Source organism: Trachemys scripta, chromosome 3, assembly GCF_013100865.1.
Source record: "Trachemys scripta elegans isolate TJP31775 chromosome 3, CAS_Tse_1.0, whole genome shotgun sequence".
In the NCBI taxonomy this organism is placed as follows: Eukaryota; Metazoa; Chordata; order Testudines; family Emydidae; genus Trachemys; species Trachemys scripta.
In genome coordinates this window covers 132,126,706-132,141,113 of record NC_048300.1, presented here as the reverse complement: position 1 = coordinate 132,141,113, position 14,408 = coordinate 132,126,706, and the positions used below count along the sequence as shown (strand labels likewise).

The 14,408-nt window shown below is 40.2% G+C and overlaps 1 protein-coding gene across 7 annotated transcripts in view; it reads left to right on the top strand.

Annotated features, from left to right (window-relative positions):
* The window catches only part of KLHL32 (kelch like family member 32), a 194,407-nt gene that overhangs the window by 104,228 nt on the left and 75,771 nt on the right, over positions 1-14,408 (top strand). For all 7 annotated transcript variants that reach the window (XR_004645182.1, XR_004645181.1, XM_034766004.1 and 4 more), the window contains exon 5: positions 5,677-5,775. Coding sequence is in view for 5 of the 7 variants with exons in the window: in XM_034766004.1 (XP_034621895.1) it covers positions 5,677-5,775 (99 nt within the window). In the remaining 2 variants the exon portion in view is untranslated. The remainder of the gene's footprint in view (positions 1-5,676; positions 5,776-14,408) is intronic.

Genomic DNA, 14,408 nt, shown 5'->3' with positions numbered 1-14,408 from the left:
AAAGTACCTGGGTCTCTGATAATAATTTGTAACTCACCATTTTTCCTACATGCTTAAGTTAATACGATAATATCACAAGTGTGATGATTGAGTTAAGTCTTACTTAGACCTTAAAAAAGAACCCTGAGTTTAGGGCTAGCTGTAGAAGTGACACCTAAGTAACAGAAGGTGAGCAAGGTAATTCGTTTATTGGCCCACTTCTGTTAGTAAAAGAGACAAGCTTTCGAGTTCTGGGCCTGAAGAAGGGCTCTGTGTAGCTCAAAAGTTTGTCCTTTTTACCAACAGAAGTTGGTCCAATAAAAAGATATTATGTCACCCACCTTATCTCTCTACTATCCTGTGATCAACACGGCTACAATAACACTGCAAACCAAGGTACACAAATACCTTCTTCTGGTGATGCACATAGGGCCAGATCCTCAACTGGTGTAAATTAGTCAATGGAAATTCTGCCAATTTACATCAGCTGAGGTTCTGCCCTGCTACGTTTAATTATGCCTCATAATTCTGGATTTTATTTAATAGTTCACTTTTTAGTTTTCAGCCTAATATTTTAATTAGTTTTGTGGGTGTGAATTCAATCAAAGATTACTGGTTTTGCACTAGTGTAACTCCATTGACTTCAGTAGAGCTATTTGTGGCTTACAGCAATGTGAGAGGAGAATTAGACCCAGTGCACACACGGGTATGTGTAGTGTGGTAGGTGTACTATAAACATTTACTGCCAAAGAGTCAGCTGGACATAAACTGCTAATGTTATTTCAGGTTTAATAGCACCTCAGGGAGCCAGGAAAACAGTCTCCAGAAGACCTTTAAAAGTGAGCTATTAACTTTTTTTAATAGGTCTGAAACTTTGGCATGAGGTGCTGACTGACTCAAGTGAAAAGGGTAAGGAGGGCTTTCCAGCACACTCTTAAATTTATCTTAAGACATTTTTCCTCTTCTTTGTAGAATTGTCCTCCTTTCTGTTGTGAGACACCCCAGCATCCCAGTCTGCTGGTGATGTCACATCCAGCATAGGTTATTTAATATTTTATCATATATCTAAATGAGTATAAAATAAGAATCTAGAATAATTTGTTTAGGGTGCAGTATTGGAATAAACCAGACTTCTCTTAGCTCTGTTGGCAGCCTCTGGTCTTCAATAGTGGATCTGTTATCTTAGCATAGTGCACGTTGAATTATTACATGGCGTGGAATGCTTGTAAGCACTGAGAAATTTGTCTGCTAAAACGTGGCAAAAATAGTTATGCTAACCAGGATATTTTAAAAACCTTTATGCTGTTTTGGAGAGTATCAGTTACCTAATTATAAAATTATGTCACTGGCTTTTTGCAGATCATCTTTAAATTTTAATTCATTTAACCCTGTCTTACCACATCTACAAATGCTACCTACATGATGCTATAAAATGGATTGATACAGTTTTACAATATATTCATGCATCAGAGGAACCACAAATACAAATGTATCTTTGTCCACAAGATTGTAATCTATTTGGGTCCCTGGTTCTCTTTATTTTGAGCCTTTTACAGCATCAAGCACATGGCTGGCATGTAATAAATAATGTGACATCAGCACAGATGACAGGACTCGTTCAGTTTAAACCAGGGTTGAATAATAAACATTGCAAGGTCTACATCCCTTAGAATCTAAAGAATGGGAATGATTTGTATGGCAGTCTGACCCTGAGTTCTCATTTGAACAAATTTGACAAGTGCTATAGAACATATATTTTTAATATATCTAGAACTGACAGATTCTTATAACTAAAGCCCTCTCCAACTTTTCCTTGTGCCACATACCATCATGAGTGGAAACCGAATTAGCATCAACTAAAAGCCTGGAACAGATTGGGCCGTAGTCGTCTTTATACTAAGACCACTTTACACAAAGTCCCCATTCTGATAGGGTAAAGGCTCTTTAAAGTGATAATATATGTAATTTACACCCACTTGAAGGATCAGTTACTCTGCCAGAGTGGTGTAAAAGGACCTTGATGTAAACAAGAATCAAGCCCCTTACCTCCAGTTTTTACAGCATACTATTGCTGAAAGAAAGTGCAATTAATGTTAGTGCTGAGGACTTGTACTTTCTTTTGGTGACTGCCTCCAGTGTCTCCCTTCCTGCTTTTTTGCTTCTCGCTGCATTTTAGTGGGAGGCCCAAAGACAGAACTACAGGGAAAGCTAGCAGGGTGGATTGAAGAAAAAAAAATAGCTGAAGACTTTAGTTTCCTGCACAGAAGTAAGAGAGTGGCCCCTTGTGGTGCAAAGCCAAAACTGCAAAGGGAACAATCTCAATTCTAGGTCCCAGGTTACAAGGAAGAATGCCAAATGAAATACAGGTTTCAGAGTGGTAGCCATGTTAATCTATATCAGCAAAAGAATGAGGAGTACTTGGTACTCCTAATTTTTTTTAAATGAAATACAAACATTCAAGGAATGTGGTATCTATTATCTACTGTTGATTATTTGAGGGCCTGTGCACCATTCTTCTTGGATTAATATTAGTTTTGGTAATTTGTAATGTGATTCCTGAAAAAAATGAGATTCCCCAATAACTCTTATGTACAAATACTAAGAATTTCTGGTCTCCTGAGGGAGGCGTGGTCTAATGATCTGACCACAAGAGTGGGAGCTCTCAATTGAGGCCATATGATTCTATCAGTTGCTTCCAGCCAACTTCTCAATGAAATCAGCAGGAGTTTCATGTGAACAATGGACAGGATAATCAGGTCCTTGGTTTCTGTCATAACTATAAAGGGAAGGGTAACAGCTGTCCTGTGTACAGTACTATAAAATCCCTCCTGGCCAGAGACTCCAAAATCCTTTTCCCTGTAAAGGGTTAAGAAGCTCAGGTAACCTGGCTGGCATCTGACCTAAAGGACCAATAAGGGGACAAGATACTTTCAAATCTGGGGGGGGGGGGGGGGGAGGCTTTTGTTTGCGTTCTTTGTTTGGGAGTGTGTTCGTTCTCGGGACTGAGAGGGACCAGACATCAATCCAGGTTCTCCACATCTTTCTAAACAAGTCTCTCCTATTTCAAACTTGTAAGTAAATAGCCAGGCAAGGCGTGCTAGTTTTCCTTTGTTTTCTCAACTTGTAAATGTACCTTTTACTAGAGTGTTTATCTTTGTTTGCTGTACTTTGAACCTGAGACTAGAGGGGAGTCCTCTGAGCTCTTTAAGTTTGATTACCCTGTAAGGTTAATTTCCATACTGATTTTACAGAGATGATTTTTACCTTTTTCTTTAATTAAAAGCTTTCTTTTTAGAATCTGATTGATTTTTCCTTGTTTTAAGATCCAAGGGGTTTGGATCTTGATTCACCAGGAGTTGGTGAGAGGAAGGAGGGGGGATGGTTAATTTCTCCTTGTTTTAGATCCCAGGGGGGTTGGAACTGTATTCACCAGGAGTTGGTGGGAGGAAGGAGGGGAATGGTTAATTTCTCCTTGTTTTAAGATCCAAGGGGTTTGGATCTGTATTCACCAGGGAATTGGTGAAGGTTTTTCAAGGCTTCCCAGGGAGGGAAAAATTGGGAAATGGTGGCAGCGGAACCAGAGCTAAGCTGGTAGTTAAGCTTAGAAGTTTTCATGCAGGCCCCTACATTTGTACCCTAAAGTTCAAAGTGGGGATCCAGCCTTGACAGTTTCTCATCCCTTTTCTGACACTCCCTCAGTGGCACTTTGACTCTGTGCTTCCATTTCCCTATTCATAAAATGGAGACAATACTAAGAATTTGATAATGTGTTTAAAGTGCTTTGAAAATGAATGCTATATGAGTTCTAGGTATGCTGGATTTGTAACATTCTGCTTACCTTGCAAAGTGTTCCTGTTTTTTAATTTATTTTGGCAGGTATCTGAGGAGGGGATGGAATGGGGGTGGATTTGTTTATTATGGTAATGTGTTGGGGTTGAATTACAATTGTTTGGAGGTGGGTAATGGCTTATAATAGTTCATTGTGTACTTATTGATTATTATGTTTTAAATATTGGAAGGGATATACAGAGAATGGAATGGGTCTCCATGTGTAGGTATAAAAAACTCTAAATAAATATTGATTGCTATGTTTAATTATGGAATATAACCTGTTCATTCTATTGGCTTTAGTCATCCATAGCTATGATTAAACTAAGTTTATGTGCAATTCTATAATTTAGAAAAATAACATATTGTAACCACAGTTAGCTTTCTTTAGATCCAAATTAACCACTGTTTTTCTTAGCCATGTTTAATAAGAAATGTCAGAAGTAAAACTTACAATGAACAGTCTTATGCAAGGAGACACAAAGTATATTGTACATACTGATTGGGTATATTGCAATCCGTAGCACATAGTTTATTATAGCACTTGATAGTGGAGTCTTCTGTAGTACTTCTGTAAGGACAAGGTTTTGCAAAAATAAATTGTATTATATGTAGTTTTCTGCATCTGAATTCAGTAAAGCTTAGAACAGGTATATTTTAGCTGGGTGTGATTTTTTTTTCCCGTAATTTTTCAATTATAAACAAACAAAAATGAAATTTGCTGCCTAAAATTTCCCTGAATACACTAGGAAGGCACAAATTCTCATCAATACACTGCCAAAATTTTAATAAAGGGCCCCTTCAAAAGATTTCCAGAGCAGCTGGTGATTACACATGATATCCCCCTAAGTAAAGTACTCACCAACTCCCATCCACTAATTCCATGCTCTTCTCCCCACATCCACCCCCAAGAGCCCTGTCAATCATGCCAGTACACATCTATTAATCCTTTTATCTCCACTCCTCTCTTTCCACCATATTTCCCCTTCACTAGCACCACATGAAGAATCCTCTAGATGGCTAGTCTATCTGGAAGTTGTTCTGCATTGCAGCAGCAGCAGGGCTCTCAGGTGGGTTTCCTGAAACCTCTGACTAGTTGGTTGGGTGAATCCCTCTAATGCTGGGCTAGTTTGTGGTTGGGGAATGGGTCCCCTTTGATTCTTGAGGTGGGTGTGTATGCCCTGGCTGCTGGCAGCCTTTCCTATCTGGTGTGAAGGGTCTGGGTAGAAGAGTGGGGAGATGATGGCGATGGTGGATGGGGGAGCAACATCTCCAGGTTTTCTCCTACTGGCTGTTCATACTCTACAGGCAGTCAGTGATGAGGAGAGTGGCTGGAGGACTTTCACCGAGTGCAGCAGCAGCACCTTGGCCCTGTCCCTTCTTCTTCATTCACTGCTGGAATGATCAATATCAGGGAGAGGTGCAGCGATGATGCTTTCACCAGACACTCCTAATAAGCCTGGTGGAAGACACAAGATGGAATTCCCTCTTGAAACCACTGTTGCACATGTGGCAATGGCAGTCGCATCTGCAAAGCAGCACCTGACTGAGCAACCAGCTTAGTCCTAGGTTCAGGAAAGGCCAAGAATTCTAACTGGCAGAGCTGCCTTAGCATTTTTGTGTGCGGTTGGCAAACCGCTTTCTGCTCCCTTAATGTAACTGACTTCTGTTCACAATGATCACACTGCTCTGAGAAAGGCTGGCCTGAGGATTTTGATGGGTGTTCGTTTTAAGGTGTTTGTGTGGCTTTGCCTTCAGAGTTTAAAGTTAGAAAGTCCTAAAATGTTGGCTTCCTTTCTTTCCATATTTTCCCCATTCTTAGGATAGTTCTTTACAACAGATATTCATTTTTTTTCTTTTTACATATAGATTCTGTTGGAGCCAGGAGTAATCCAGGATGTGCTAGCAGCTGGTAGTCACCTGCAGCTGTTGGAGCTCCTCAGTTTATGTTCTCACTATCTCATCCAGGTAAGGCTCCTATACCTAATTAACTGACCATTTCCCTTTGACTGCAGACCTTATTTCCAAGGTTAAATCCCATAATTTTGAGTTACGTATAGGAAATGTTACGGAACTAGGATAATACTAGTTCAGTTTGTGGTCAGCGTGGTCTAGTAAGGTTCTAGACTGGAAGTCAAGAGACCTGAATCCTGGCTGTACCACAGATCTTCTGTGAGTTTGGGCTAGACATTGAACCTCTTTCTCCGCATCCACCGTTTGTCTGTCTTGTCTATTTAACTTTAGAGAGAGAGGATGGTCCGGTGGTTAGGGTGCTAGCCTAGGTCTTGGAAGACTTGGGTTCAAGTCCATGTTCTGCCACGGACTTCCTATGTGACCTACTGCAAGTCATTTACTCTCTCTATGTCTCAGTTCTTCCTCTGTAAAATGGGGATAATAGCACTTTCTTACTTCATATAAGTACCATAGATATCTAGATATAGATTGTAAGCTCTTTGGGGTAGGAACTATCACTGTTTGTACAATGCCTAGCACAATGCGGCCCCATTACTGACTAACCCCATGCACTCTTTTAGTATTAATAATGGTACCAATGTTGTGAGGCAACAAAATAGATGTTTGTTTATTTGGATTGGCTAAATGAAACAGATTTTGATGGTAGCAAAAGCAGCAGCTTTAAATCACCAATGTCGCAATGGCATACACTGTTAAAAGCAGCAATTTCACTTGATTTTTTTCCCCCCTTTCTTTATAGTGTTTTTATATTTTATCCACAATCAGACACTTTGAGACAGGGTCAATGGCTTATAATATATGGTGGTGTTAATTTGTCTATGAAGTGTAAGTCAATCAGAAAACCAAAGTAAATGGTAAAATAGTGAAATTTTCAACAGTCTGGCATTCGGTGAGTGTACAGAATGACTGTACATTATTCTTAGAGAATGAAAGGGGTGTGTAACAGGAACGGCAGTTAATCAGACAGTGTAAAGAAAGGGGCTGGGGTGGTTCAGCATGGAGCCCACACTCTACTTTACCTTAGTCCCTCTACTTAGTTGCTTTTCCCGCTGCACCATCTTAATATTTCTCGCATACAACCAATTCATTGTCCATTGCAGTCAATGGAAAGACTCCCATTGGTTTCAATGGGCTTTGGGTTAGGTCCTTGATGTGTAACACAAAGGATTCAGTGCTATATTGCTGTGCTCACCCAAAAAACAATCTGAAGACGTCCATTCAAGTAGCCTGTCAAATGAATAATAATGATGAACCCGATATTGCAAAAATCCCACTGAGCAAGGACTGCCAGACTGGAACCAACAGGCAAATTATTCTCTCCAGATCCCACTGAAGTCAAAGGGAGTCTTTCCTCTGACTAGAGTCGTCGTAGGATCAAGCAGTTAGTTGCACTTATATTAATCAAGAGTAGTTGGAGTTACCCTCACTTACACCTCTTTTACAAACAGTGTAAAATCATGATTTTCATGAATCAGGCTCAAAGTTTGTAAAGGCTTAGGAAAAAATTCTGACAGCGCTGATATATTTCTATTCAGTAATTTTGGTCAGGCTCAGCTGGTGTAAATCAGCACAGCTGCATAGAAATCAATGTAGCTACACCAGTTCATACTTACTCAGTATTTGGCCCTTGGTTTATTATGTTTATTTACTAAATTTAGGTTCTGCCAAGGGATCTGTACAGGAAGATTTATACCACTAAATCCGCGTCAGAATTCACCTGCATTAATTCCTTTGCAGGGTAGGGTCCATTCATATAAAGCTATCTGCAAGTGTCACGTCTAATATTAAAACCTCTTTCTAGACATTGACAAAATACATTTTATAACAGTGTAGAGAGAATTCCCACTGTCCAAATCAAAGCTATCAGATGCCTATTTAAAGTCCACATGACACTGATTAATTTAAAAAAATAAATAATTTTTTTTGGTGATAGTATAAAGGACTAAGGGCAGGTCTTCCTTACGGGGGGGGGGGGGGGGGGTTCGATTTAAGATACGCAAATTCAGCTACACGAATAGCGTAGCTGAATTCGACGTATCGCAGCCGACTTACCCTGCTGTAGGGACGGCGGCAAAATCGACCTCTGCGGCTTCCTGTCGACGGCGTTTACTCCCACCTCCGCTGGTGGAGTAAGAGTGTCGATTCGGGGATCGATTGTCGCGTCCCGACGGGACGCAATAAATCGATCCCCGAGAGGTCGATTTCTACCCGCTGATTCAGGCGGGTAGTGTAGACCTAGCCTAAGAAAAAGGCCTAGATTTTTAGGAGTTGCTACAATCAGCATTGCAATCCCTAACTGATTTAGGAGCCTACGTCTGATTTTCAAAGGTGATTTAGGCACTTAGGAACCAAAAGCTCATTGATAGTCAATGGGATTCAGGCTCCTACATGCCTAAATCTCTTTTGAAAATGAGGTTTAGGCTCCTGAATCAGTTAGGCTTTGCAATGCATAGCAGCACGTAAATATCTTTAAAAATGTGAGCCTTAGTTAACCAGGCCACCTTAAAAACTGCTGCCGGTGGGACCCAGGAAGTATCTCCAGGTGTGACTCCACTCAGTATGATGCAAATGGTAAGGGATGGGGAGTGGAATAATCCCTTCCCACACTTGTCTTTTTCTAATGTTGCTGTCGGATCCCTGGGTGCTGCATAATTCTCGGTTTACCATGGCATTGGATTTCTTTTTTTTCTTTTTTTTTTCTTTTTTTTTTGAATTGTTGAGATATTGAGCTTTAGCTCAGCATAGCATAAGGAAATACATTATATTGAACGTATCTAGTTTATTATTGTTGTGTGATGCTGATGCAGAGTTTTTGGTTATTAGGATTTTCTTAATTTTTGGGTTGGGTGTAGCACAACCTTCTTGAGGGTGTTTTTAATAATAGCTTTCCTTGTTTCTCCCTGGATATTCTTAAATTTTTGCCAACACGGGCATTCAAGATTAACTGTCTGACTCCATTCCTTCCACCTGAATATGAGCCCAATTGAACTCCCATAGATGTCAATGGGAGTCTCTGTTGATTTCAGTGGGAATTAGACTGGGCCATTGTTTTCTCCAAATAGAAGCAAATTTTCTTTGGAGATACAAAGAAAAATGTTATTCTGATTCTCTTTTCACTTACTCTAATACAAATCAGCAGAAATTCCATAACGCTCAGTGGAAATAAACCAGTGTAAGACCAATGTGAGTGAGAGGAGAATTTGGCCCCAAGTTCACTGCAATTAGTTTTCTGCAAGATATATTCAATTCATTTGACTCCAGTGTAGATGCCAGTTCTCTTAGAATGACTAACTTAGAACAAGTTATTGAATCTGTTGATAAATCTCACGAAGATTTCTATAACAAATTGCTTGAATCACAAACACAAGTCAAGAGTATGAAATCACTAATACGAATTTCTGATTAAAGATAATGTTATATGAAACAAAATAAACTTAAGACCCTGGGACAGTTCTTCAAAATTATGTAATGGACATATCTTAGAAATTTCTGGTAACACTGTGGAATCAAGCTATATGATATTTCTGGTTCACTGAATGAACTTTTCTATTTCTATGTTTCACATATTACCACCAAATTCTTTTACTCCTACCGTGGATTCCATGTTTTTATCTGGAAAAATCTTTGTTAATTTAAGATCAACAACTGATTGTGAAAGAAGTATGAATTAAGTTTAGAAGTCTAAATGGAACATAGTTTTAAATGATAAAGTTTATATTTTTGCCTAACATGGGAACAAAAGTATTCAGTCAAAAATGAAGGAAGTTCCTTGTTTTAAGGCCAGAATTCCATGTTCTCTTGACTTTTGCATAGATAAGATAAGAACATAAGAATGGCCATACTAGGTCTAACCAATGGTCCATCTAGCCCAGTATCCTGTCTTCTGACTGTGGCCAGTGCCAGATGTTTCAGAGGGAATGAACAGAACAAAGCAGCTAATCTAATGATCCATCCCCTGTCATAGCAGTCAGAGGTTTAGGGACACCCAGCGCATGGGGTTGTGTCCCCGACCATATTGGCTAATAGCCAGTGATGGACCTGTCTTCCATGAACTTATCTAATTCTTTTTGACCCCAGTTATACTTTTGGCTTTCATAACATCTCCTGACAGTGAGTTCCACAAGTTGACTGTGTGGTGTGAAGAAGTACTTCCTTATGTTAGTCTTAAACCTGCTGTCTATTAATTTCATTGGGTGACCCCTGGTTCTTGTGTTTGTTAAGGGGTAAATAACACTTCCCTAGTCACTTTCTCGACACCATTCATGATTTTGTAGACCTCTACCATTTCGCCCCTTAGTTATCTCTTTCTAAACTGAACAGTCCTAGTCTTTTGAATCTCTCCTCATATGGAAGCTGTTCCATACCCCTGATCATTTTTGTTGCCCTGATCTGTACCTTTTAGAATTCTAAATATATTTTTTGAGATGGGGCAACAAGAACTGCATGCAGTATTCAAGGGGTGGGAGTGGCATTATGATTTATATAGTGGCATTATGCATTTATGTCAGGGCATTTTCTATCCTAATACTCTGTTAGCTATTTTGACTGCCACTGCACACTGAGCAGATGTTTTCAGAGACCTATCCATGATGACTCCAAGATCTCTTTCTTGAGAGCTAACAGCTAATTTAGACCCCCATCATTTTGTGTATGTATTTGGAATTATGTTTTCCAACGTGCATTACTTTGCATTTCACTCTATGCTTTCTTTCACAGATAGTCCCACTCCCCCACCAGCACGACCTACTCTCTCATTCCTATATATTTTGTACCCTGGTATTATTGTGTCCCATTGATTATCATAATTCCACCAAGTTTCTGTGATGCTTATTATATCAATATCTTCATTTAATATCAGACACTCAAATTCACCAATCTTAGTATTTAGACTTCTAGCATTTGTATATAAGCACTTATAAAATTTGTCAATATTTAATTGCCTGCCTTCATGTGATGTAACTGAATGGGACTCTTTTTTGTTTGACTGTTTCTCTTCAGTTTCTACCTGAACTTTATCAACTTCTGTCCTCTCCTCTTTGCTGGGATATAGAGTAAGGGATGTGTCTGTCTGAATCATGTGCTCCTCCACACCTGTAGGCTTTCACCCAGCTCTTAGTTTAAAAATTCCTCTACTCATCAGTGTTTGTATATTGCACTGCCTCAGCTTCCCCTTCAATAGACCTTTCTCTGCCAGCGCCCTACACCTTTTTCTTTTCTTTCCAGAACACAGTTCTATTTGTCTAATCTATCTAGGTGCTTGCGATCCCCATCATTGTAATATCTGATTGCTTACTAAGTATGGAGGGGAGGGATAGCTCAGTGGTTTGAGCATTGGCCTTCTAAACCCAGGGTTGTGAATTCAATCCTTGAGGGGGCCATTCAGGGAACTGGGGTAAAAATCTGTCTGGGGATTGGTCCTGCTTTGAGCGGGGGATTGGACTAGATGACATCCTGAGGTCCCTTTCAACCCTGATATTCTATGATTCTATTTAAAAATTGAAATAACAATAGAAATCTCTCTCAGCCATCCCAGCCTTCAGAAGAAATAGTCTAATTAGTTTATAGTTTTTATTGTTGCTTCTGTGTGTGAGAAATCACAAATTACTGAGGGAAAGTTAAGTTGGAGATGAATTTTTTGTATTTAGACCTGAAGGTGGTGAAGTCCATGCTCACTTTTATCTCTTGTGGGAATGCTCTCCATAATCTAGATCCCAATCCTGTGAGATTTCTGTCTTTTGGACTCACAAATCTTTGTGTTTTACCCAGCCCAAACTGATTGACAGTTTTGGCTGGGATTTCCCAAGGAAATTCAATGGCACTTGGTGTGCTAAATCTTGAAGGTTTCTTTAAAATCCCAGCCTTCATGGTCCCAGTGGAAAATAGCTGAAATAGGAGGCCATAGCTTTGGAGTAGCTAAGGGAAATATCACAGAGGGCTTTGAATATCTGGACACAGACCTTAAACTGGACTCTGTATTCAATGGGAATTCACTGCAGAGAATAGAGTATTGGGTGATGTGCTCAGTTTATGGCTAAGCTGATGGGTCACTGCGTTTTGCATCTGTTTATTAGCTCATCAGGTGTATGGCTTCATTCTTAGATATAAACTGCAATAATAAAGTCTGGAGGCCACAAATGCTCACTGTGGCTAGGTCTATGTCTGAGAAGATGGGGTTCAGTCTTGTGGCCAGTTGTAGATGGAAGTTGGTGTTTTTTTCTGCCATGACTATTTAGGCCTCTAATAGGAGTGAGGAGCTCAAGAGAACTTCCAAGCTGCGAACTGTTTGAACAATGTGAGGGCATATGTCCTTAATGATGGGGAATGCTTATTGAGAAGACAAGTTCTTCAGCTCTTCTTAACAGTATCAGCCCACTCTGCCTCGGTTCAGCTTTAGCCAACTGCTCATCAGCCAGGCGCTGATTTCAGCCAGGCATTTATAAGGCTGAGAAATGACACATTGGGGATGTAGAGCTAGGTGACTTCTCCATACTGTGGACCTTGAGCCTATGCTGTCTCACTAGCTCTCCCAGTGGCTTCATATAGATGCTGAATTATATAGGGAAGAGGAGAGAGCCTTGTGGAACTCTGTAGATCCGGGCCTTGTTTCAGTCTCAGAGGAAGCACATGATAGAAATCATTTCACAGTATTACCATTCGCCTAGGAGTCAGGTCAGGAATATTTGGTAATCAGCAGGATGAGTATGGATATATTTATCTTGCCTATGTACTGGGAGAGAAATGCTGTCTCTGTACCATACCCAAGCTAAAGCCTGACTGATGGCAATCAAAGTACTGGCAAAACATGCAACAGGTGGCATTGGAACTTTTTGCTAGCTTTTGATTACCTTGGTAGAGAAGAGAAGTTAGACATTGGACAGTAATTTGGACTGTTGCATGTTTTAGCACATGTGGTTCATTCTCCTCATCTGAGGAAGTATTGACAGTCCTTATATGTAGGGATTCCAAGTGTTTTCTGCTCTTTTTATATCCAGGAAGGGCAGAAGTTCTAGTCACATGCGGTGGCCCTGATTGCCATTCATGCTTCCTTGAGTGTTGGAATTTTTGATATATTCCCCTCTAAGAAGGTAAAACCTGATGCCAAAACTTACTTTTGGTTTTAACTGCTTGGAATTGTCCAAGGGCATGTTTACACTAACTGGTAGATCAGCACTGCTGCAATTGATGCAGTGAGTGTCGATTTAGTGGGTATGGTGAAAACCCGCTAAATCGATGGGAAAGCACTCTCCCATTGATTTGTGTACTTCACCTCCCTGAGAAGTGTAAGGGAAGTTGATGGGAGACACTCTCCCGTCAACACAGCGCAGTGTAGCCACCACAGTAGGTGGATCTAACTACGTCAACTTCAGTTACGTTATGCATGTAACTGAATTTGCGTAAGTTAGATTGATTTACCACGGCAGTTTAGACCAGCCCCAGGAAAGAGCATGTAATGTTTATCTCTCTCGTTGGTCTCTCTAGGTGTTTATACCAAATTTGTCATCATGGAATATGAGCATCTTACAAGTGACCTGTCCATTTCCTTCCACTGACTCTCAACTATTTACATTTATTTATATAGTTTTAAATTATATATTTTCTATTTTTTTTTTTTCAAATGGAAAGGGCTACAATGAAATCTGCTGGTGTATGAAAAAAGAGGTTTTTTTTGTTCATCTTGTGATTCAGGGCCAGAGTTTGATAAGGTATTAAATCTTCCTTATCCCACCCCCTCCAGCTGGAGTTGTGCCCATAGCACACTCCCAACCTACACTAAGATACACTCCTAAAAAGAGACATTAATTCTTACACCAGAGATTGAGAGCATCACCTCTGTATTGCTAGCAGCCCAAACTCATGTGGGAATTTAGCTTCTGGGTTTTTCATATAGAGCAAATTAAACTCCTGGAAAAAAATCTGAAGGTCACCAAGCAACCAAGACCTACTTAGTATGACTGAGTTTTTAAAAAATACATATATATTACAAAGTGATGCTGTATAAAAGAGCCATCACCATAAAGGCTAAGCTCACCAGCTTTCTCCAGTGGAGGAAATGGGTGACCCTTTTCAATGTCAAGAATACATCAAATGTATGCAGGAAAAAATAACAACCCAGTTTACAGTTCCCTTGTTTTCACCATTATGCAGCCAGTGGCTGCTGTGCTGAACCAGCAATTCTAGAAAGAGTATCATGTTCTATCAGTTATTGAGTGGAAGAGCTACCAACAGAACCAGGGCAGGAACAAGCAGCCCAAAGACAGCATTAGGAAGTAAGATCTGCTGTGTCTCTGTCTATGCAGCTAAGTACTTAAACTGGGAGACTAAGGGAGGACTGATGATACTGTGTCCCCCCCTTCCACTCATCTCACTTCCTCTTCCCTTTTTCAACTGCTAGCAGTGAGAAAAAGGACTCTGACATACCCATATGATCAGAGTCCTGTTCTTATTGTGATGTGTTACTGCACTGCCAGTTACCTACATGAGGTGCTCATGGTGGTAGACAAACTACCCCAAGAGCATTAACCCCCATCCACCAGGATGTAACTCAGGTTCATCTGAGAGGTGCAGGGACATTCAATTTATTCTTCCTTGCATTGTCAAGCCTCCTGTGTCCCAAATGGGAGGGCTGG